This window comes from Epinephelus fuscoguttatus, linkage group LG10, assembly GCF_011397635.1.
Source record: "Epinephelus fuscoguttatus linkage group LG10, E.fuscoguttatus.final_Chr_v1".
Taxonomy (NCBI): Eukaryota; Metazoa; Chordata; class Actinopteri; order Perciformes; family Serranidae; genus Epinephelus; species Epinephelus fuscoguttatus.
In genome coordinates, this window is record NC_064761.1 from 27,520,933 (window position 1) to 27,544,163 (window position 23,231).

The 23,231-nt window shown below is 39.5% G+C and overlaps 1 protein-coding gene, 1 long non-coding RNA gene and 8 other non-coding genes across 17 annotated transcripts in view; all 10 read left to right on the plus strand.

Annotated features, from left to right (window-relative positions):
- The window catches only part of osbpl9 (oxysterol binding protein-like 9), a 46,282-nt gene extending 28,758 nt beyond the window's left edge, over positions 1-17,524 (plus strand). For all 7 annotated transcript variants that reach the window (XM_049587217.1, XM_049587220.1, XM_049587219.1 and 4 more), the window contains 15 exons: positions 5,491-5,584; positions 7,175-7,279; positions 8,752-8,911; positions 9,676-9,788; positions 10,089-10,207; positions 10,392-10,477; positions 10,597-10,777; positions 12,536-12,620; positions 12,968-13,078; positions 13,169-13,232; positions 13,332-13,472; positions 13,573-13,651; positions 13,856-13,947; positions 14,050-14,185; positions 15,431-17,524. In XM_049587217.1, the coding sequence (XP_049443174.1) occupies positions 5,491-5,584; positions 7,175-7,279; positions 8,752-8,911; positions 9,676-9,788; positions 10,089-10,207; positions 10,392-10,477; positions 10,597-10,777; positions 12,536-12,620; positions 12,968-13,078; positions 13,169-13,232; positions 13,332-13,472; positions 13,573-13,651; positions 13,856-13,947; positions 14,050-14,185; positions 15,431-15,505 (1,641 nt within the window). In that variant the 3' untranslated portion in view covers positions 15,506-17,524. The remainder of the gene's footprint in view (positions 1-5,490; positions 5,585-7,174; positions 7,280-8,751; positions 8,912-9,675; positions 9,789-10,088; positions 10,208-10,391; positions 10,478-10,596; positions 10,778-12,535; positions 12,621-12,967; positions 13,079-13,168; positions 13,233-13,331; positions 13,473-13,572; positions 13,652-13,855; positions 13,948-14,049; positions 14,186-15,430) is intronic.
- Positions 17,525-19,138: 1,614 nt separating this feature from the next.
- On the plus strand, positions 19,139-23,051 carry LOC125895643 (uncharacterized). Of its 2 annotated transcripts, none has more exons than XR_007450192.1 (13): positions 19,139-19,179; positions 19,731-19,774; positions 19,982-20,026; positions 20,202-20,264; positions 20,720-20,766; positions 20,957-21,007; positions 21,208-21,243; positions 21,434-21,466; positions 21,656-21,692; positions 21,872-21,922; positions 22,340-22,386; positions 22,567-22,596; positions 22,803-23,051. It is a non-coding gene; the product is annotated as an uncharacterized LOC125895643 (long non-coding RNA). The 2 variants fall into 2 exon arrangements; XR_007450191.1 differs by having other exon boundaries at positions 19,149-19,179; positions 21,431-21,466.
- Positions 19,474-19,554, plus strand: LOC125896488 (small nucleolar RNA SNORD74). The gene has a single exon (XR_007450271.1). It is a non-coding gene; the product is annotated as a small nucleolar RNA SNORD74 (small nucleolar RNA).
- Positions 19,816-19,882, plus strand: LOC125896494 (small nucleolar RNA SNORD75). The gene has a single exon (XR_007450277.1). It is a non-coding gene; the product is annotated as a small nucleolar RNA SNORD75 (small nucleolar RNA).
- On the plus strand, positions 20,067-20,135 carry LOC125896493 (small nucleolar RNA SNORD75). Its single transcript, XR_007450276.1, has one exon. It is a non-coding gene; the product is annotated as a small nucleolar RNA SNORD75 (small nucleolar RNA).
- Positions 20,808-20,890, plus strand: LOC125896495 (small nucleolar RNA SNORD79). Its single transcript, XR_007450278.1, has one exon. It is a non-coding gene; the product is annotated as a small nucleolar RNA SNORD79 (small nucleolar RNA).
- On the plus strand, positions 21,062-21,143 carry LOC125896490 (small nucleolar RNA snR60/Z15/Z230/Z193/J17). The gene has a single exon (XR_007450273.1). It is a non-coding gene; the product is annotated as a small nucleolar RNA snR60/Z15/Z230/Z193/J17 (small nucleolar RNA).
- On the plus strand, positions 21,284-21,364 carry LOC125896489 (small nucleolar RNA snR60/Z15/Z230/Z193/J17). The gene has a single exon (XR_007450272.1). It is a non-coding gene; the product is annotated as a small nucleolar RNA snR60/Z15/Z230/Z193/J17 (small nucleolar RNA).
- On the plus strand, positions 21,505-21,586 carry LOC125896491 (small nucleolar RNA snR60/Z15/Z230/Z193/J17). The gene has a single exon (XR_007450274.1). It is a non-coding gene; the product is annotated as a small nucleolar RNA snR60/Z15/Z230/Z193/J17 (small nucleolar RNA).
- LOC125896498 (small nucleolar RNA SNORD47) lies at positions 22,653-22,727 on the plus strand. The gene has a single exon (XR_007450281.1). It is a non-coding gene; the product is annotated as a small nucleolar RNA SNORD47 (small nucleolar RNA).
- Positions 23,052-23,231: the final 180 nt, after the last annotated feature.

The window sequence follows — 23,231 nt, forward strand, 5'->3', positions numbered from 1 at the left end:
CAGACGTCGAACAGGTAGACCAAGGAAAACATCAGCAGTTGATGACAGAAACATTGTGAGAGCTGTAAAGAAAGACCCTAAAACAACTGTTAGTGACATCAGCAACAACCTCCAGAGGGCAGGAGTGAAGGTATCACAATCTACTGTTCGCAGAAGACTTCATGAACAAAAGTACAGAGGCTACACCAGAAGATGCAAACCACTCATTAGCAAGAAGAATAGGAAGGCCAGGCTGGAATTTGCCAAAAGGTACAGAGATGAGCCTCAAAAATTCTGGGAAAAAGTTTTATGGACTGATGAGACGAGGATTAACTTTTTCCAAAGTGACGGAAAGGCGAAAGTTTGGAGAAAGAAAGGATCTGCTCATGATCCCAAACATACAAGCTCATCTGTGAAACACGGTGGAGGTAATGTCATGGCTTGGGCTTACGTGGCTTCTTCTGGGACAGGCTCTTTCATCTTCATTGATGATGTAACACATGATGGCAGCAGCAAAATGAACTCAGAAGTCTACAGAAACATTTAGTCTGCTAATTTAAAGAAAGATGCAACCAAACTGATTGGGAGATCCTTCATCATGCAGCAAGATAACGACCCAAAACACACTGCCAAAACAACAAAGGAGTTCATCAGGGGCAAGAAGTGGAAGGTTTTAGACTGGCCAAGTCAGTCTCCAGACTTAAACCCAGTAGAGCATGCATTTTACCTGCTGAAGAGGAGACTGAAGGGAGTAACCCCCCAAAACAAACAACAACTGAAAGAGGCTGCGGTGAAAGCCTGGAAAAGCATCACAAAAGAAGAATGCAAAAGTTTGGTGATGTCAATGGGTCACAGGCTTGATGCAGTTATTGAAAGCAAAGGATTTGCAACTAAATATTAAGTCTCATTCACTTTAATCTATTTTAAGTTTATATGTTTCAATACTTTTGCTCACCTAAAAATTTTGTGTTCCATTGCAAATAATGCTATCTTCTAAGTTGTGTATCAGGTCCAGATGTAAATACCTGGAAATAAAAGCTGAAATGTTGATCTCTTGTCTCATATTCATCTTTTGATGTCAAACCCAAATGTTTTCAGTCTACAACAAAAGTAAATGAATTGGACTCACTGTTCCAATACTTTTGGAGGGCACTGTATACTGTGGAATGTTTTGGTGACGTCCTGGCACGTGAACTGCCAACTCTATCAATATGTTGGTGAGGATAAGATTCAAAGTTATCCAGGTCATGGTAATTCTAAGTGCTTTATCGCAGGCAACTGGACTTGCATGAGTTTCTTGAAGATGTTGAAAAGTAAAGTCTAAGTTGGATCTAAAGAAGCTTCTTGGATGAGAGGTGAAACATCTTCAATAACTCAAGCAATTCCAGTCACCTACGATATAAGAACTCTATCAATAGACTGCACTGGACCTCACCACAACACAGACTGTAATTGCTTGAAGCTGCTGCTGAGGGAGTGTTAGCTCTGCGCCGGAGACAGTCGGTGAGATTCCGCCTGCACACACACTTAGTGACAGAGCTAACTGTTAGCATCTAATGGCTAACATTATCGTACAGGTTATCTAACGACATAGTCGAATAATAAACTTTATTTATACAGCGCCTTTCAAAACACAGTTACAAAGTGCCGTATAATAAAACTAAACACTGGACACTGAACTCTGGGACAAGCAGAAGACCTCTGTCCGAGGATCTCAAACTACATAAAGGTTCATAAGGGACTGACAGGTCTGAAATGTAATTTGGGGCCAGGCCACGAAGAGCCTTAAAAGTAAGATTTTAAAGTCAATCCTAAAACAAACAGGGAGCCAATGTAAAGAGCCTAAAACTGGTGTGATGTGGTTGTGCTTGGTTTTTTGATTAAGACAGGAATAAAGACTGTTGCAATAATCAAGACGTGAAGAGATAAAAGCATGTGAAATTGTTTCTGTATCTCTAAAAGGTAGAATAGGTCTTATTTTAGCAATATTTCTGAGGTGATAAAAGCATGACTGGACGAGTTAAGTGACATGTTCAAAACATAAATAACTATCAAACATGACGCCAAGATTTCTTGCAACACGCTTTATATGTTGAGACAGGTCACCGGTGGATGGCAGTATTTGCTTCGTGATATGCTGTGACCCAATTACATGGATTTATCTGTTTTTGAACCGTTTTAGTCATGGTGTGAGTTTGTTGGGATGGTTTAACTGCTTAGTGTTGGATGTTAGCTGCTGCTGTGTTTGACTGGAGAAGTTTTGATACTACTTGGTTATTTTGGTCAATACTTTAAAGGTATCGCTTACCGATACCCAGCCCTGTCCCTTAAATGTGATGGGATTCATATCTGTGTGAAGTTTTTGTACAATAAAAAACAGAGGTTGCGGAGGTGGTCAGATAGAAAGGAAAGAGGGAGGAAAAAAAGTGAGGACTTAACTCCAAATTAAATTTACCAAGAGCTTAGCCCACCCTATGAATGAACAAAACTCAGTGGGTAGCTGTAAGGTTTAAAATCTACCTAAAAGCTTGTGGTATGCTTTGGAAATGGTCGGTACTGTGATGTGAACAGTTTGTAGGTAATGAACTAACACAAGGAAAAATCCCAGTGTGGTCCTCAAAGCAGGAATCTCACAGGGGCTCGTACGCCTGCACTGCCCTCATAGCTGACTTAATCTCACAGTCATTAAGTACAGTATTACATAGTATAAATAGCATAAGCTCCGTCTATATGCCCAACTGCACATTTTTTATGCCATACTAAGCTTTGTGCTAAAGATATCTTTGCAGAACGTCTAACCGTCTGTCACGTTGCCTGTATGCCTATAATGTGAGTAAATAGTAAGTGCACTGTAGACCTTCGTTTAAAAACCTTGAAACACTAGCAGCATGTCTGATTGACCTTGTCTAGCACTGCTGCGCCAGGGGAATAGCCGTAAAGTGCAGGAATCTTTTAAACCAAGCACACCAGAAGCCTGTTCAGCATTTTATCTATCAAAATAATTGATGTGCTGTGATTGGTTTAGGTTTTCTCTGCTGCTCAAGCTTCCTGCTGCATTAATATTACATTCACTGAGGAAAATATATATTTATATATCGATCATGACAGTGCTTAAAGTCATTTTTAGCTGTAACTCTTTCTCTCCGCTTGCTTTTGCTTCAAGTCCTGCTTGCAAAGCCACGAGCTGGTCCCACCATGGCCGACCAGTATTTCTGTAATTGGCTATAATTAGTAGCCCTCGCCTTACTTTCATGGAGACACGTGGACTAGGCGTGCATCGGGCAGTGCAGAGGGGAGGTAGAAAGGAGGGAGCAGAGGTAGGAAGCTTGAAGATAAAAGAGAGGAGTTGAGAGAGATGTCACACCAAGCTTTTCATGACATTGTCTTCTTCTGATCATGACTTGCCTTTTGTTGCCATTAAAATGTCTGGTGGGACATATTTAGACACAAAGAAAAGCAAGATCAGAGAGTAATTTGGAGGTCCATAGGGTAGTATTCAGAAGTGTGGACTCGAGTCACAAATTTGATGACTTTAGACATGACAAAATCAAAAAAATTCAACTTCAACTTCATCACCAGTGACTTGTGACTTCACTTGAGCTTGAGCCTTTTGACTTGAAAATACTTGATACCTTCCCCCAGGCCAAAAATTAAAGCATATTTTATTTAAAAAGTGCACCATGAATCAGCTCATTTACCTCCATTTCCCGAATCAGCTATCATTACACCATTCATTCCCAGCAAGTCACACTTTCAACTCACAAGATCTGCTTTGTGTGAATCAATTTTACAGCTTCCAATCAAGTTTGGATAACCAGGAAGAGTTAATGTTACGTTACTGAGGGCCAGTTGGAAAAAAATATACCAAAGATAATTTTGTTGGCACACAAAAACTATGCTGTGATCAACAAAACTAATAAATACCAATATTTTTAAAAAGCATTCAAGATTTGTTTCAATGTAATTTATGATTACTGTGTTGTTGAAACAGTGTTACATTTGGGTAAGAACACATTGTGACTTGTTTAGGACACGAAACTCAAAGTTTCAGACTCGGGGCTCGACCAAGAACTTGTCAGCCTTGTCTTGCGATTTGACCCAAGACTTGCTTGTCTTGACTTGGGACTTAGTGCCAAGACTTGAGACTTACTCGTGACTTGCAAAACAGTGACTTGACTGCACTTATGGCAGCATTTATTGGAGAATTCCCAATTAAGAAAAACAACCATGACTTCACACCACGGCTCTTCTTCCTTAGAAGTCAGTATCTTCTATGTAACATGCTCAGTGTTGCATCATGGGATTGTGGAGGCCTGTTGTCTACATCCTGGTATTCTAGCCCAACTGTGGTACTTACACCATTTACTGTTATGACTCAGTGGGCCTGTTCCTGTTGATCTCGAATGACTTAATCAAAACTTCTCGAGAAAAAATATCTTTAAAAAAAAAAAAATATCACACATTACAGGTCAAGATTGAGTAACAGGATACACATCACATTGACTGGATCTAATTTTAGTGCCACCCAGAGCCCTGAGGGTAAGTTGTTTGGGAAGGAGGGGTCGATACGGTTTTGCTTTAGCTCGTGTTGTCATCAGTGTTCCTATCAGTTGGGTCGTTGGTGCCAGTGACCTCATTGCAACGAGCCAACTGGCTGCTTTTTATGTGTATGTTTGTGCCTGTATTCAAATGCATGGACACATGATGTTGAGGTGTCACTGATGAGGGCAGGCCACTGCAGGTAACTGGTTTTGACAACAGGGAAATTAAGAGCCAGACAGTTAAAACGTGTTACAGATTTAGTCTGCAGCCCAGTGGAGTTAATTAACTCCTTTTTAGACTGGAAGGTTGCTCAGAGGTCCAGAGGCACCGTTGGTTATTGGGTAAAACTTTATTCTTTATTTGGGTCCCCATTAGCTGCCACTAAGGTAGCAGCTACTCTTCCTGGGGTCTATATACAGCATAACATAAGAAGCCACTGCTGGTGTTTGGATTTGAAGCAGTGTCGTTGGTTTCATATTGATCAGAATCAGTTTCCTGGAAACTCTCTTTCCAGGAAATGAAGTGAGAGGAAATTGATCCGCCAGGCTGGGTGGTGGGTATTTTATGTCACTGCTTCTGTCATGGTGGAGGTATACCATTAAGCTGATATATAACCAATACACAATTTGTAAAGCTGGTGTCCAGTGGAAGGAGAGCTTACATTGACCTCTGGCTTGATTGTTAAAGGAAATGGTTTCATTGTGGTGAGAATGTAGGTACATTTTTTTATAGATGTTAAAATAGGTTAGTTGTGTTCCAGGATATGACAAAATAAGTTGAGGTTTCCTGTGGCCAGAACTGTGCTCTCTTTTGCATTATTGGATTTTAATCTCAAGGGTTATTGTCTGTTAGGCAACATTTTAGATTAGTAAGCAGGCAGTGGCGTGGGTGTGCTATTGTTGCAGCAAGTGTCTGATGTAGTGTTGCTTTTTTTGTTGTTGATGGCAATGTTGTTTTTGTTTCCTCCAGAGCACCATAAACCCAGTGGATGGGATCTACCAACCCCCTCTGGACACTCCTGTAGTCAACACCACGATGCCAACACAGACCACACTACCCACAGGTACTAGACGACTGCTTTCTCAACGTTTCTTGTACAAATTCAGACACCTGTGGTTATGTGCTTCATGTGTCAACACTCGCATAGTCATAGACTTCACAGACCGAACATCATCCAGGGAGGTTGACAACAGCTCCCCCTGTTGTTCACACCTTAACCTCCTTCAGCTGATGGAGCCACAGTGTTAAACACATGTGTTGTCACAGAAATGTCTGAAGTGCTTGCTGACATGTGGGGGGGTTTTTTTGTTTTTTTTTTTACAATTTTATCAAAGAACAAAGACTATAATGAGTCAGTACTCTGTCGCATTTTAAAATTCCAATGGTTCACTGTGGTGTTGAAGACAGTAGCTTAAAACTGGGAGCGAGTTCTAGTCGGCCAACATTGATAAAATTCAGGGTTCGTGATTAATGTACAAAATGTTCCTTCGTTGTTTGAAGGTAAATGGACAATTTATTTTTTCTGACTGTTGAGGATCTACAGCAGCTGCATGATATCCATGGTTATTACCAGCATTAGTGGACATGTAATTAAACTGGTAGTTTAACTATGCTTTGCAGTAGTTTGCATGAAGTTGATCTGCAGTCATATTTCCATATTAATTCAAGAATCATTTGTGTAGTTAACTACTGAATCTGCAGTTAATTTTGGGCCATAAAAAGGAATTATAGTTTTATTTTATTTTACCATTCATTCTCTACTGTAATTGAACCCCCCTGTGACCACAATTAGTCATGAGTATTGTTTATTGTTATCTATTAACAGATGTTGCATGCTAATTTAGAAGTTACCTGGCTAACTGAGTAATCATGTTTGGTGCAGTACCCCCACATAAAACCAAAACTGACACTCCTGCACTTTCCCATGAATTGTGGGGTGCTTCATTATTTTAGTTTATGAATGACCTGTGAAAAAGTGAGCACTTGAGTGGCATTTTTTGCTGGCATGTAACTTGTTTGTACTATACTTTGTTAATTATATAATAACTATGATTTCGTATCACATGCACATTGTCAATTTGATCATTTTCACAAAGTAGTTTAAGCTACTTTTCCAAGTAGCTTTAGTTAAACATTCTAGATTTCTCCGTAGGGTAGCTTTGCTGCACTTCAGCGTTGACCACTATGGAGTATATGATGCTTTAAAGTAGGTTTCCCGACGCTGGTTACACATTAATGTGATTAATTATATTTCACTTTTCAGACATAATTCTCTCTGAAAATTAATTAATTAATCTGTTTTGAAGCAGATTGCTGTCCTTCAGTGTCACTATATTTTAGGTCAATTAATTTCAGTCAATAAATAAATGACAACATTTATTTGCATGGCATGACTAAGCTCTGACTAACATTTTGGGCTATTTTGGTCAGGTGACTATGACTAGACCGCTGTGAAAATGAACCATGCAAAGTAGGCCATTCTAATTTCAGTCTCTTAATAGACTGTGTAATCCCCCTCACAGCTGAAGCTTCTGTCTGCAGCGTCTCAGATAATTTCCTCAGCCTCCTGGATTTTGGGCTGCTGTTTTTAATGTCATTTGGCTTTATCTTTGAGCGTCAGTGCTAAAGCATCGACTTTCTCTTTTTGGTAAAGACGCTTCTCAGGTGTGTAAATCAGACCAACGACCCTCCACGTTACCTGTTGGTCCCGTCGTCACAGTGATGGGCAGTCTGCAGACCCCAACTCCCAACAGCACAGGTGAAACTTCACTTCACTTATATCACAGAATCAGTAATCACAGTTACTGCCACTATGATAAAAAAGATAATTTGTTGATGCAGTTATTAATATAAATCATACATTGACATATTAGGAGCTACAGTTGTGTTCCTGGTTTGGTGCTTTTGTCCGGCTTTTGGTGGCATATTTATTATAGTTACCAAACAACAATCCCAACTCAAGGTTTGTTTATTTATTAGCTGGTCTGGTGTTTTCAGTAATATCAGATTATCTTCATTAACAGAGTTTTAATGGACTTGTAGATGTTCAGTTTTCTATTTTTTCTGAGCACTTAAAGGACTTTGCAACCGTGTTGGCTTAAGTGTTAAGGTTCAAAGATCACTATTGACCTTGGAAACAGCAGCTGACAAAAACAAATTACCTCAAGGTCCTGTTCTCGAGCCTTTGATTATATCACATGAGCTTCACAAGTAAGTGAGATTGTTTCTGCTTCTGTTTCCAAGTTGAAAATTAACTTTAAAATAAGGCTGCAGGTAGCGATTTCTTTCATTGTCAATTAATCTGTCTGATTTTCAATTAAGTGATTAGATATTTGGTCTATAAAATGTCAGAAAATGATGAAAAATCACAATCAGTGTTTCCTGAAGCCCAAAATTAAGTCCTCAAATTTCTTGTTTTGTCCACAACCCAAAGATATTCTGTTATTTTCCTTTTCATAGAGGAGTAAAGAAATCAGAAAATATGGTATTTTATTATTAAAAAACTAAAATTATTTAATTTAAATAATGAAATAAATTTATGAATCAGTTTATTGTTGCAGCTCTACTTCAAAAAAACAACTACTTATTTTAAATTCTTACATGGCAATATCCTGTATTGCTCATTCCCTGGGAAAAATCAGCACTTTCAACAGTAACAATGTTTGATTGCACCATAATTTGGAGAACAGTGTGGGTCCTTGTCAGAATCATTTCTTGTTAGATCCTTTAATTCACAGGCAATATGAATGTTGGTTAATGTAAAAAAGACTCAACCACCAGAGCCAAATGAACAATTACATAATGTATTACTGTACTTCTTCAAGTCGGAGTGCTGTCTCCACTAAAGTTGTAAATTAAAAAGACAAGTGTAAAAGCACAGGAAAGCACAGGGTTCATGCCTGTTTGTCTTCTGTGCTGAGGCTGCAGTATTAAAATGCTGCGCTGTGCACTAAGGAGGCAGGCTGCATGCTTGAGAGCACTATCAATATGCTCTGCAGAGGAAGCTGTCACTATGTTAAAGATAGCTTAATGTTACTGTACACAGCCAGCTGGACCGCGCTCAGAAATGAGTGCTTTAAATGAACAACATAATGTAGATGTGACCATGACCTGTATACTGTATGTCTAAAGAAGCCTTATTAATTAAATCCATAAAATAAAAATGCTGCAAGAGAGCACTGACATGTCACTCAATGTTTGCTTGTTTTTTTTTTCTTTTTCCTCTGTTAGGGAGTGGCCCGTCAGGCCCCAGCAGCAGCGTCGCCTCTCCTGCTCACATCCCCCTCCCCTCGCACTCGGTGCCAGACTTCTCCTACTCCTCCAGCGAGGATGAGTTCTATGATGCTGATGAGTTCTACCAGAGCAGCACTTCCCCCAAACACTGCATAGAGTGAGTATAGTATCATGCCACCTTGCTGCAGCCAGCACTGCAGACAGTGAATCTATTGCACTTTTGGTATGCTACCTTTGGAACCAAAAATAGCCTTCAGACATGGTACCTAGGCCCTAGCGTTTCCACCGCAAACGTACTCTTTCATGTGGGCGGGGTTGTTGTCATTCACTGCTCCGTCCAGCACTCACTGTATTTCCTTATCACCAGTGACACAGACAGAAGTCTGTACCTCTTTTATCATCCATAGAATGAGGCTGCACATCAACATTTTCAGAACAAAATAAAACAGGCTGCAGTGAGTCTCTCTCTCCATGGGATATTTAAAAATAGCAGGTTTGTGCATTTAGTCCTTCTCAGACAAGCTCAGGGGTTTAGTGTTACTGGAACCCACAGGAACGACGCTCCGCAACACTTTTTTTTTTAGCACCAGATCTGTGTGCTAGGTACCCCAACAGAAGGGTGACCAAAAATGGGGACGGTACGGAACAGTTCCATTGGTACCATCCACAACTCTTTACAGTGGAAACAGGAAAAAAGCATCATGAACTGAACTGTACTGTACTGCTTAGTGGAAACTGGGCTATAGCTTAAAACAACAGTGTCATTATAGTGTTTAACAGGTCAGCTGCAAAAAATGCAGTTCACTGCAAATAAAGTCAGAGAAGTTTGCAACAAAACTGCCAGTGAAATCCTGCTCACTCATTATTTCCTTATCTCTCCTGCTTCCTGCCTCCTTTCCACTCCCTCTATCTCCTCCTCAGTCCCTCAGGGCCTCAAGCTGCCTCGCCCCTCACTAATGAAGCGACAGCGTTGAAACGACCAGACACCACCGAGTCCCTCAACTCTTCCATGTCCAACGGCACCACAGATGCAGGTAAGAAAGGAAACCACACAACACACACAAATATATTACAATAATTTTCCCCAACTGTTTTTAAGCCTCTTAATGTATTAAAAACTAAAGTGCAGCTCTCATTTGGTGAAGCAGGAGATGACAGCTGTTAAATCCATTTATATTACACCATATTACTTTAAACTAACACCAGTTAGTTTAAAGTATTAACAACATTTGTTTGTCAAATGTTAAAAGATAAATGATGTTTAACACATGAAAAGGCAGGGAATGTAATGTTACAGCAGCCATGTGAGACTTGTCCCCTGCTGTTGTCTTCAGACCCGTTTGATAGCCACGACGACCGCGATGATGAAGGCGAGGGCGAGTCCGTGGAGGAGCACAAGAGCGTCATCATGCATCTTCTCTCCCAAGTTCGATTGGGAATGGACCTCACAAAGGTAGAGACCAGCGTTCCTATTTATGAGCCTGACTCCCTCCATGCTCTCTTTGTTCAGTCTGCATTCCTCTCTCTGCAGTGGCCCTTTATCTTTTACTCGCTAACATTATCCGTGCAGGCTGTTTCGTTTGAACAACCCACGCAGCAACAGTTTTACAGTTTTTCTCCTTCGTTATATTTAACAGGTGGTGCTGCCTACCTTCATCCTAGAGAGGAGATCTTTGTTAGAAATGTACGCAGACTTCTTTGCACATCCCGACTTATTTGTAAGGTAAGGGTCTTCTCTCTCATTGGTGCGAGCTGTTGTGTCACACACACATTTAAATATACCCAAAATCTATAAATGGTAAAATATGACGTAGTTAAACTCATCTGTGTGACTTTCACTAGTATCGCTGATCAGCCGGAGCCCCGGGAGCGCATGGTTCACGTAGTAAAGTGGTACCTGTCAGCGTTCCATGCGGGGAGGAAAGGTTCAGTGGCCAAGAAACCTTACAACCCAATCCTGGGAGAAGTCTTCTACTGCCACTGGGATCTGCCCAGCGAATCAGAGGAGCCTTCCCTACACACGGTGAGTCCACATGCCTCTGTGGCCCTATTTGGCTTCTGTCTACTTCTGGGACCATGTGAATAAGCTTCTGTGCCGAGAATAAAATCCACTATGGTGTAGTGTTCAATTTTTTCACCTCCGATTAATGTTACAAGTAACACAACTTTTTCGTATCCTTACCAAAGTTCAGATAAAGTTTGCGTGAGATTTGTTGTGTAACAGTAAATGAAGGAAAAGGGTGCTACTTAATGTGCAAAAAATTTAAAAATAAATAAAAAATAAGAAGCTGACTGTCACGTGGCTAAAATGTTGTTGTGAACCTGTTAACTTCATTGACAGTGTTTTTGGTTATACAAATAAACTTGACTGGAATAGCAAGTAGGGCCACCTTTGCAAACACTAAATTGAAGGGGGAAAAAAAAATCTTTTTGCATAAGAACTGGTTTTCTGTTCTTTACATTTTTTCTTCACACACCACAGCCTTCATTTCAATATTGTTTACAGAGTTCCCACTGTCATGAAATTAACGAAAATGTTCCAAAGGTAGAAAAACTGTTTAAAAGTTTTTAATGTACATTATTTTGGATATTGTTTAAAATATTTTCATAAAAATCCCTAAATCCTAGACTAAATATTATTCCTCTACTAATTTAACATGTAGTGCTGCGCTGTGTGACCGTTGAACCGTCACTAGTGTCATGTGATACACATAGACCAGACCAGATTGCATGATCATGTCTTTGCCTGTTTAGCTGTCTCCCACCCTCCCTCTTGGGGGAAAGTAATGCTGCTACAACAAGAGAGAAACAGGATAATGCCAAACAGCTGTTGTGTAGCGTGTTAACCACACTGACATATGAGGCACGTAACATACATGAATATTCACTGTTAGAGATTTAGTGGTCGCTAAGTGATGCTGACGACAGTTACTACCGACGGATAGCTCACGTTAACTTGAGTGGCAGGCTCCTGCAGTACAGTCATACAGTACAGCAGCATCAGATATTTGCCTCCAGCTAGATCTCCGCCTCAATCAAACAGTTGGCTGTTAACAGGTTGGTCATTTACAGACAACACTTAGCTTAAAGACACCTGGTGATTCAATAAGATATACATATATCACTGAATCACCAGGTATCGTGATTGATAAGCAATAACCAGCCACTGTGTTGGATCAATGGTCCACTTGGATGGGGAAAGACTGATGGGACATGACAGTGATTAACCTTATTTTATGAAGGTATCACACACGCTCAGGTTCAGGCAAGGTTGCAAAATGATTATTAGACATGTCTATAAAACTAATGTTTGTTTTACAATAAATAAATGTTTACAAACTTGTCAAAATATTGTCCAAACACATGTCGAATTGCATTGGCGTCTCTGTAGTCTCGCCACCAGACAATCAGAGATCTCCACCTTCTGATAGTTAAGCAAAGCATCTAAAGACTGACTTGTGAGTCTAGCATCTCTATGATCTTAAGTTTTCTATCACCCAAAAGGGGAGCGGCAAATGCAGTTAGCAGTTTGCTTATCTGCAAATGTCTGAGAAGTTCATGTTTAAAAATGTATGTAGGCCTACCTATTTAAACTACTTAAATAAAGTCATGGAAATGGAGTAAAATATTATGTTTAAGTTTTTTAATATTCATTGGTAAAAATGTTTGGGAAACCTTTTGTTTAGATAGTTTCTAAAATAATTTATTTTTTAATATTTTGTATGTTTATAACATAAATAATAATGTAATCTGACTCCCTCTCCTCTCCTCCACCCACCAGGAGACGGTGTCAGAGGGTCCAGTACCGTGGTCGTCAAACAACAGCGTGTGTTTTGTGGCAGAGCAGGTCTCTCACCACCCACCCAGTGAGTGTCACACCTTTTTCTCCTGAGTGTTTACACAGCAAAAACAAAACCTTGTGTCATGTAGTGTCAAGAAAACTATGATGACCGCTGTTTGCTTTTGTAAAGTGACGAACAGCCACTGTTTTTTTTTTTGTTGTTGTTGTTGTTTTTGTAGATAATCTATCATTACCTTTTAGAGGCCAAAAATGTATAAAGCAAGTTGATCAAATGTTGAATTAGTATGTCTTAGGCTTGAAAATGTATTTTTTTAAGACACTTAATGGTTGTTTGCTTCATTTTCTGGACAGTCACTAAGACGTTGCCACTTTTCCACAATCTCTTGACTGTTTCCTCTCTTCCCTCTGTAGTTTCTGCATTCTACGCAGAGTGTTTAAATAGGAAGATTCAGTTCAACGCCCACATCTGGACTAAGTCTAAGTTCTTAGGCATGTCCATAGGTGTCCACAATATTGGCCAAGGTACTAAACAGCCTCACACACTCAATGATATATTTTTACACAGTCACAGCTTAATGAAGTTGTAATAATTACTTGCTGGTCTTGTTTCAGGTTGTGTGTCGTGTTTGGAGCATGATGAACACTACATCCTCACCTTCCCCAACGGATATGGCAGGTTGGTGTCACTGTACTCCTGCGTCTGTCCATGTCAAAACTTCATTACGTCTCTGTGGTCATTAATATGTGCGTCACTGACCTGATCCTGTCCGTCCAGGTCGATTCTGACTGTGCCGTGGGTGGAGCTGGGCGGGGAGTGCAGCATCTCCTGCTCTAAGTCGGGCTACAGTGCAAACATCGTGTTCCACACCAAACCCTTCTATGGAGGAAAGAAGCACAGGATCACTGCTGAGATTTTGTAAGAGGAATACTTATAAAATACAATTTAAAATCACTGATAATGGATAAAAGAGTTTGACCTTTTAATGACACATACGACAATTCTGTTTCTCTTTCAGTGCACCAAATGATAAGAAGTCTTTCTGCTCCATCGAAGGAGAATGGAACGGAGTGATGTACGCCAAGTGGGCAACTGGGGTGAGTCTTTCCTTTATTATATTTCCTTTATTTCTTTTTTCATTTCCTTTTATCAAATTAGACAGTAATTACCTACATTTGTAATCATTTATTAGTGTAACCAGAACAAAATGTGGCATTCATTGGAGAATAACTACGTCAGGAAATAGTTCAGCAATAAATAAATACATTAACACATGAATGAATGTGTTTATATGTTTCTAGGAGAACACAGTGTTCATAGACACTAAGAGGATAGCCATCATTAAGAAGAAAGTGAGAAAGCTGGAAGACCAGCTCGACTACGAGTCCCGAAGGTGAGAATTGAAACTGGTCACTGAGCACTCTTGCATATCACAAGACGAAGGATCCAGGGACAAAGGCCTTCACTCAGAAACAAACTGTCTTTTCACCACCAGATTGTGGAGAGACGTGACGTTGAACCTGAAGCTGAAAGACATCGATGCAGCAACAGATGCCAAACACCGGCTGGAGGAGAAACAGAGAGCCGAAGCCAGAGAGAGGAAGGAAAACGAGCAGCAGTGGGAGACCAGGGTGAGACTGCTTTTCATCGACCAGAGAGAACATGAACACTGTGTGATAGTACAGGGATAGTAGGGGTTGTCTGTCTGTTTGTTCATCCATTCCATTCTCAAGAATGCAGTATCTCAAGCACACCAAGAGGGTTTCCTCAAATTTGAGTTTGTCCTCTTGGACTCAATGATTAACTGATTAGATCAGGCGTGTCAAACTCATTTTAGTTCATGGGTCACATACAGCCCAATTTGATCTCAGATGGGCCGGACCAATAAAACCTTTGCACAAAAAGTACCATCAGCTCCAATATTTTCCTTATTTTGTGTAAAGAATTACAAGTAATGTCTGTAGACGTTTGTCCTTTTACAAAACCAATGAACAACCTGAGATGTCTTAAGAAAAATAAGTGCAATTTCAGCAGGATGTCTAAGCTTTTTCACATTCAGTCAGTCTACTTCTCACTGTCATTACATGTGCATTTATTCACACATTTCCTGATATAGATTGTTTTGAACTGAAGCTGCTGACTGACAATATTTTGCGCAATGTTTAATATTTAAACATGGCTGTATTCTGGTCAGGGTGGGAAAGCCTCTGAAGCAGAATTTCAAATGAAGGAGGCATTGTTTAACTTGCTCCTGAAACCTGGCACCTCTTAGTCTGGTTATCTTGTGGGCTGGATTGGACCCTTTGGCAGGCCGGTTTTGGCCCCGTACTGTATGTTTGACACTCAAAGGTCACTGTGACCTCACACAACATGTTTTGGACCATAACTTCATTCATACACTAATCATGACAACATTTCTCTCACAAATGTCAAATAGGATAAAATGATGAAGCGGTGACATTTTATATCCAGAACATCAAAGGTCAGCTTCCCCGTGACATTATGTTCTTAAAAACACTTCTGGCCATTACTCAACGCCATATCTCAGGAACAGAAGGGGAGACATGTGGTCAGATACTGACTTGGTGACACTAATCTTTGGTGACAACCGTGAAACTGTGCTGATTGTATAGATCCTCAGTGCTGCTGGGGCGAGCATATGTGTGAAGCATCCTTGTTTTAGAATGTGTAGCTTCTTTGCAGCAACATATTTGAAGCATTGTCTGCGGTCATTGCCACATTTGAGTCTGGACAGACATAGTTATAAACCGCAATTTAACTGGTTGGTGGAGGCAGACAACCGCAGGACACTAATTCTAGTTTTCAATCCATTTAAAAATCTGAGTGTAATAATTATTGTTTGTGTGTTTCTGCAGCTATTCCACGAGGACGGGGAGTGCTGGGTCTACGACGAGCCTCTATTAAAGAGATTAGCCTCTCAGAGGCACTGAGCAGACTACGCACACAGATAACACACACCATACGTATGCATAAAGAGATGCACAGACACAACAGAGTCTTCATAAGAACTCTTTTGCAAAACCACTTCTTTTCCAAGCCTTGGAATGACTGATGATTGAATATGTACACAGCTTTGCATTTGACTGTAAAACAACAATATGGAAATGAATGAAATCAAATGGAAAAGCATCTAAGATGTAACATGAAAACTAGTAAAGCTCCTCTCCTTATTTGGGCAATGTCACTTCCACCGCCACAGATACCCGCCAACACAAGACTTGGCAGCGCAGAGGGTTGACACGTCTCTCAGCTCTGTCCATCAGCTTCACGGCCACACCTCTCATCAGGTCCACAGGACGAGCCACTCGTTTCCCTACACAGATGTATTTTGGGAAGGGGGGGCAAAAGTGTGTGTGGTCGATGGTGTTCAAATCAAATAAACCTTGACAAATAAAACGGCGCTCTACATCTCAGGGAATCTGGTGACTGAGGAAAGAAAGCTGCTGCCCCCTCCGAGAGTCTGACAGCCTTATAACGGTGGAAGGGACGAATCTTAAAGGGGCGGGGGAGGAATTCTCCGCTTGCCTGCAACTAGTTGTAACTGTTGTTTATATATAGATATACATATGATGGATATATAAATATATATTCTTTTTTATTTTCAATGCTCTTTTTGTTTATTTTTTTCTTTCTGGCAATAGTGTAAAATATTTGAGGATATGAACTTGATGGCTTTACATCTTTAGGAATCATTCCATTTACCCTTTTGGTGTTATGTTCCCATTTCGAGTTAACTTTGCCGCCTATGTGGTCCTTCACATTGTTCTGTGTCTCAAGTGTTACCCAGAAGCAAAGCCCTACCTAAGCCATAGCATCTGAACACGCTGATTTGTGGAATATATGCAATATAGAGCTCATTGACATCGCCTGTCAAAGGACAAATTCGGGTGTCCATTATGCCAAAAAGGTTTAGATATAAGGCTAAAGGGACTTTCATCTGGACAGAGATCAAACAATCCTCTGAAAATGTGTCCATGTTACCTGAAGGCATTTATGAACAAATGATTGTTTACATATTTTTGTCTTTCTGGTTCGCTGGTTCATGATGTAAGGCTAGGACCGAGTCCGTTTAGTCTCCCTTTTTGTCCCTGTGTCCTCTCCAAACCCAAAGATGTCAGAGTGGATCACCCTCACGGTTCACGTGTTGTCAGAGGGAGAGGAGAGTAAAAATCGAGGAACCAGAGTAGACTTTTGAAACGCTGCTGCTGTTTCTTAGAGCTGCTATGAGTCCAGACTGTGTTCTTCCGGATCAGTTTTCTTGTAAACTTATATTTTTTGTCCAATGTTTTTTGAGATAACAACCACATAGAGGGCAATATCTATCCTCCTGTACACCTCTGCTTTATTGAATCATCATTCATTCTCTTATTTACAGCTACATAGGTTGGATCTAAATGCAATGATACTTGGATGAAATACAGAAATAAAAAACAATTTTCACCTGAAAATGCCCGAGAATATCTCTCACAGCAGTCCCTTGTTATATCTGTCAGCATTTAAGATTTGATTATCGTATGCTCTAGATTTTTGACCTGTATGAATATGGTTGATTTAAATGAAAATTAAAAGACCTCTGAGTCTTAAAATCAGTGAATCTGGTGAAGGAATCTATAAAGGTAAACATATTCCTGGTGCTGTATGCAGATCAAGTGGAAATCGTGTTGAATTTAATCCTCCTCTAAAAGCATACAAAATGCTGTTTAAGTGAAGCCAAATGAAATCCAGTGTCCAAGCTAAATTTGAAGTTTTTAATTTTTTTTCCTCCATGTTATGTCTTTGTAAATTATATTGAATCGAGGCCTTGCCATACATTTCAGTATCACTCAGTATCGCCTGATAGAGAGCAATCAAAATGTATTTTTTATTTCATTTTGATCATAACCATTGATTGTATCAGATTTTCCTGTTTATTGATGCATAATATTAAATCTCCATGAGTTTATTCCTGAGAGATTTTGTCATGGTTATTTCGGATTAGTCTCGTTGTTGAAAACCTTGTGACAGGTTCAGAGAGGAAAGACAACATGACGGCTTCATTATTCATCCAGAAACCAACCAGTGCTACTAAACGCTGGAAAAGCCCTAATTGGTATCAATTAGTTTATGATAATTCACTTAAACAGAACTTTTATTTGTGAACATGCACCATGTCATCATAATAAAAACGGATTCTTAAAACCAGTTTTTGACACTGGTTACCTGTACAACACATAGCCAGAAGGTTAACTCATAACACAGGGCCTTTTTTACTTCATGTATTACATTAACAAATCTGTAGTTAATTAAATTACACAAAACCAGTTGACCGGCTATGAACCTGGGGCTTCTGGGGCCCACAGGGTCTTGGGGCCTCCGAGCAGTTGCTCACCTTGCCTGTTTGGTGATCCAGCCTTTGTGAGTTAACTTGGTAATGTCATATACAAAAACAGGATAACACATCCTCAGAAAATCTGATGTGTAACATTAGCTTCAGCATTTTGTTGCGTTAAGTCTCAAGTGAATATATTACAATACGTTTTTGATATTGGTGCTTACTTCTTTGAAATTCCCCTTGCAAGTTTAATAAAGTTAACCTCCTTCTGCAACCTGAGATAAAGCTGAGGAAGATGATCAGATGGGTTTGAAAGCCCCAGATAAAGTGAATAAGTGGACCTTGAGTTAACATTATTATTTCTCAAACTACTCTTTTCAAGGTCAATACTACTGTTTCCAGTGGTAAAATGTAACTACGTACATTTACTCATGTACTGCACTAAAGTACAACTTTGACATAGTTGTATTTTACTATGTATTTCCATTGTATACTACTTTATACTTACACTACATTTTGAAGGCAAATACTGAACTTTTTACTTGACTAATATGTTTGATAACTTTAGTTTCTAGTCACTTTACAAATTCAGATTATTAATACTCAAATTCACCTATAAATTCGGATGAATTAATAAATGTAATATAATAATAATAATAATAATCTGAGTGAATCTGAAATGGGCCATTCTGTGTAATATTTTCTCTTGGTGCTTAAGTAAATCAAATCAAGTTTAGTATATAGCACATTTAAAAACAACCACAGTTGACCAAAGTCTTGCACAAATTAAAGAACGATACACAAATATATAGCAATATAACATGTACACAAATATAAAACAAAAACACCGGTAAGAACAATATAAAAATATTAGTACCACTACAAACAACCAAAGGCCATTGAAAACATTACGTTTTAAGATTTGAGACAAATGACAAGAGACTAATGCTAACACTTTTGTAGCCTCCGTTTACTAAGTAGGACTTTGAATGCAGGATTTTTACTTGTAGCTGCGTTTTTACAGTGTAGTATTTTTACTGTTAGTTGAGTAAAGATTTAAATACTTCTTCCATCACTTACTATTTCGCGCGTAATTCAATTTTTAAAATATATTTTAAACCTTTTTTTTTTTCTTTTTTCTTTTTTTTCTTTTTTTTTACCTTTTTCTTCTGATGACACGAATGTCCAGCAGGGGCGCTGACCGTTGAAAAAATCTCCCATCAGCCACTGCGACATCTTCAATAAAAAGGCTCCGCACCCTCTGCTTGGCCTCACTCTTCTGCCACGCAGCAGGTAAATATGATTTCACGACTCTCATTGATTCTTCCTAATTCGATGTAATACAACTATAGACGTTTTTTGGTGTGAAAGCAGACATTAAAATGCAACATAGCTATTAATATTTCTGAACCTTTGCTGTATTTTTCGCTAACGTCTCCTAGATGAAAATGAGAACAACCGTTAGTGCTAGCATAGTTAGCTGCCAGGCCTCTACCACGTGCCCCGTTGCGCGTGTCAAGATGCTAATTAGCCAGCGAGCTAATCCTTTCACTTTGAATGACTTAATTCACCTTACAGCAGCATTTTCCCATGACTATATGATGAAATAAATGTTGGTAGGGACATCTGAATCAATGTGAAGAATGCCAACATTTCTGACTGCATGGGACAAGGCTTAAAACTAGTTGTTAGCTGCACAGCTCCTGTACTACTAACTGCCGTGTGCGCACTATTTTACAGGAATTAATGAGTTTTTAAAGTTTGACTATACTGCAAAGAAGCTGCATTGTTTTAAACAATAGTATTAAAAGCTAAACATGTCATTTTACCTTTTCTGATTGCAGGCCTGTCGACAGGATCTCTGCAAAATGAAGGTGGACGTCAGATGGTAAGGAACCATAAATGCATTACTTGTGAATAACGTCATGTAACTAATGATGCTTAATTATAAGAGTAGTGGACAGAAGTGATTTCTGAGAACTGCATTACTGAGGTTAAAGCAATGGCACGATTGATTTAGTTGTGCCATTTCACAAACTTCAAAAGATTAATAGCATGTTGGACTTGTCTAATTAAAGTGCTTTTGTTTCTTTAGGCTCAAAATGATGATCAGCATTGACCAACATGAACTACTATACCGGTAAGTTAGTTTTAGGAATTAATTCTGCTTTTTAACTGGAAGTCAGTGATGATTTTAAGTGTAAGAGTAGTGGACAGAAGTGATTTCTGAGAAATTTTACACTGAGACTTCTAGTCAAGCTATGCTTTTTGCTTTTAACATGACTAGTATGGTACTGAAAGATCTGTTTTCACAGGTCTCGACAAAGTCAGGAGACATGAAGCTGGAAGCTGAAAATCTGAACTGATGGAGAAACAAGGTAAGTGTCAGTTTAATGTAACTGACAGTGAAGATGGATTCCTGCTTCTCTGTGGTGTCCATGGTTAGTTTAACAGGTTTTACAGTCTTAATGAATTGGTAACACATGATGAAAACTGTAGTGCTTTTATTATACATCACAAACTCATGTGGTGAGCATTTAGGCTAAGACTGCTCCTTTGGCTGAGGTGCATAGATAATGCCAAGTAGTTGAGTCTGTTCTTGCAGATTTCTAACATTTGGCTTTACCCACAACATGGCAACACCCAGAGAAGCATCAGTCCATCTCCCTCCTGTACATCCTCCCTGTGCTGCTATGATGACCTTTATTTGCTACTCTCGACAATATGGATGACGATCATTTCAACCCACCAGTTGAATTATCTGAGGCACAGACAACTTTATGTGTACAAGCTTAAGTTTGTTGTGTTTGCTCATTTTGTCTTGTTTCTGCAGGTGTGCTTTAGTTGGTTGACTTGACCATTCGGTGACATCCAGGACAGGTAATGGGCCAAATTATCTCTCGGAGCATTCTCCTAACACAAACTGTCAATGATGATCTTGTTTAAAAAAACATTGGGAATCTCTCTGAATAAGAGTGAAAGAGGACTTTATACTGATGCAGTGCAGATTAAGAAATGCCTGCATGTTTTAAATGTGGGATTTTACTAATTTCTGGCAATTGACTTGCAGATGGTCCTGGTGTTCTTGGATCTTGCGTTCATCTTCTCAGAGCAGTTACAGGTGAGTTCAATTTTTTATTTTATTAGAGTAAGCCTTTTTATAAATTACATTGCTTTGATACAATGATGAGTGCATAGTTCAGCAGATTGTACAGTGAAGATTATGTATTGTCTTTCGCTCCTAGCTGATGTATCGGCCTCAATGACCACTGAGGCTACTTGATTTCTGGGTTGGTTCCTAAATATTTTTCTCATTTTCAGGAATAAGAACATGGCAGGGCTGAAGACACAGAATCGGTGAGATTAAAGTGCTAAGAATAAGAATCTTTAATGATGCTGGATACAATGATGATTGCATAGTTCAGCAGATTTAACATGAAGATTATCTATTGTCTTTCGCTCCTAGCTGATGTGTCAGCCTCAATGATCAGTGAGGCTCCTTGATTTCTGTGTTTTCTAAATACTTTTTTTCCCCATTTTTCAGCAGCAAGAACATGGCGGAGCTAAAGACAAAGTGAAGGTGAGATTTAAAGACTGAAGTATAAGAATCTGAAATGATGGATACAATGATGAGTGCATAGTTCAGCAGACTGAACAGTGACGATTATCTATTGTCTTTCGCTCCTAGCTGATGTATCCATTACAATTGTCTTAAAGCCCACAAGTGTTCAGAACACAGTAATAACAGAACTCTTCTCATCCCATCCAGACATGAAAAACCTTGGCGAATCTACAGCCTTGCATTGGTAAGTATCATGGCACAAAGTTTGGCACAATGTAGCTAAAATCATTCAGATGTGATGAATTTGAATCAGGTCTCTGATCCAGTTGAGGAAGTGAGTCAATTTGTCTGATCTGGATTGTTTGTAGATAAAGAAATGTGCTTTTAAATTGCATTAATTCACAACAAATTCTCTACTTGCAGATCAAGTGGGATTGGGACAGATGTGTGAACAAGAGGTCACACACAAGCATGGTGAGTATGCAAAGTGAGCAAAAGCACAACAGACCCAAATGACCAGTGTTGGCATCTCGTTAAATTTACTTGTTTCACTCTTAAACTCAAAGATGGCTAAGATGCTTGGGAACTTCTGATCACCACAAGATGGAATTTTTAGTTTTCCTGTACCAAAATTGGTTTACATTCATGGCAATGTTCCCCTGAACTCTGCCTCATCTGGGTCTGAGTGCTCCACATGTACACTAACTGGATCATGGTTGCTCTCACAGTAAACCCCTTGTGATCCCTGTAGACTGGCCTGTGTGATGACAAAGTAACAACTGACTGTAAACCATGGAGTCTGTTTTATTAGCTCTAGCTGACCTGGTCAGTCTGTAAATACTCATCCTAATGTTTGGTGTGCATATTAAACTTAGGCTAATCTTTCTTCAGGCTATGATGATGCTGGAGGCTGGATTCAACAGCAAAGACAATCTGAGGTGAGAATGCAGATCCTCACTCAAGATGCTAAATGACACCATGGGTTCAGTGATGTCTTAACAAATGTCTGACCTGAAGTTTAATGTGGACCTCATCTGTTACTGAGCAACCCAGTATACTGAATGTTTTATCAACCAGTCACTCACTTGTAATAAGGTTTTTTGTGTCCTCATCTCCAGGAAGGAGCTGCATCTGCCAGTCTGACCTTGGTAAGCATCTCAAGTCCTTCAGCTAGCCTTTTTATAAATACCCATGTTGACCACTCTACCTGTGATGAAAAGATTCTGCCAAATGATTGCTCTTGATTATACTCCTTACCGTTCCATTTTTTTCTGAGGCTGTTTGGTCATAAAACAAGTTTTGTTATCCATTTTCCTTGTTTTGTTTTAATTAGAAGTCTGTTTGTTCCACTCAGGAGTGCAGCTGTGAAGCCCTTTCGCCCTCATGATCAAGCCACCCAGCAGCTGTGGCATCCAGTCTGTGTTGAAACATCCTTGAGCAAGACAGGGCCCCAAACTGCTCTTAATGGGTGTGCCATCAGTATGTGTGAATGTTTAACGGGGGTAGCCCCGTGTGTGTGTGTGTGGTAGAAATGTGAATGTATTATCATGAATATCAAGAACTTGAAGTGCTTTTGCAAAATTGTGGCAATAAACACAAAATAAATTCTGTACCTTGCTTTGTCTATTATTTAAAACAGAAAAGCACAATGTACCAATAAAAATGCTGTTTGCTACTTCCGGTGTGCTCTAAGCTGACGTTGGTAAACTAGGTGGACGAATAACTTGGATAAAGTGGCTGCTATGGCATAAATGAGGCATAGTGCCACAGGAATTGTTTAAAT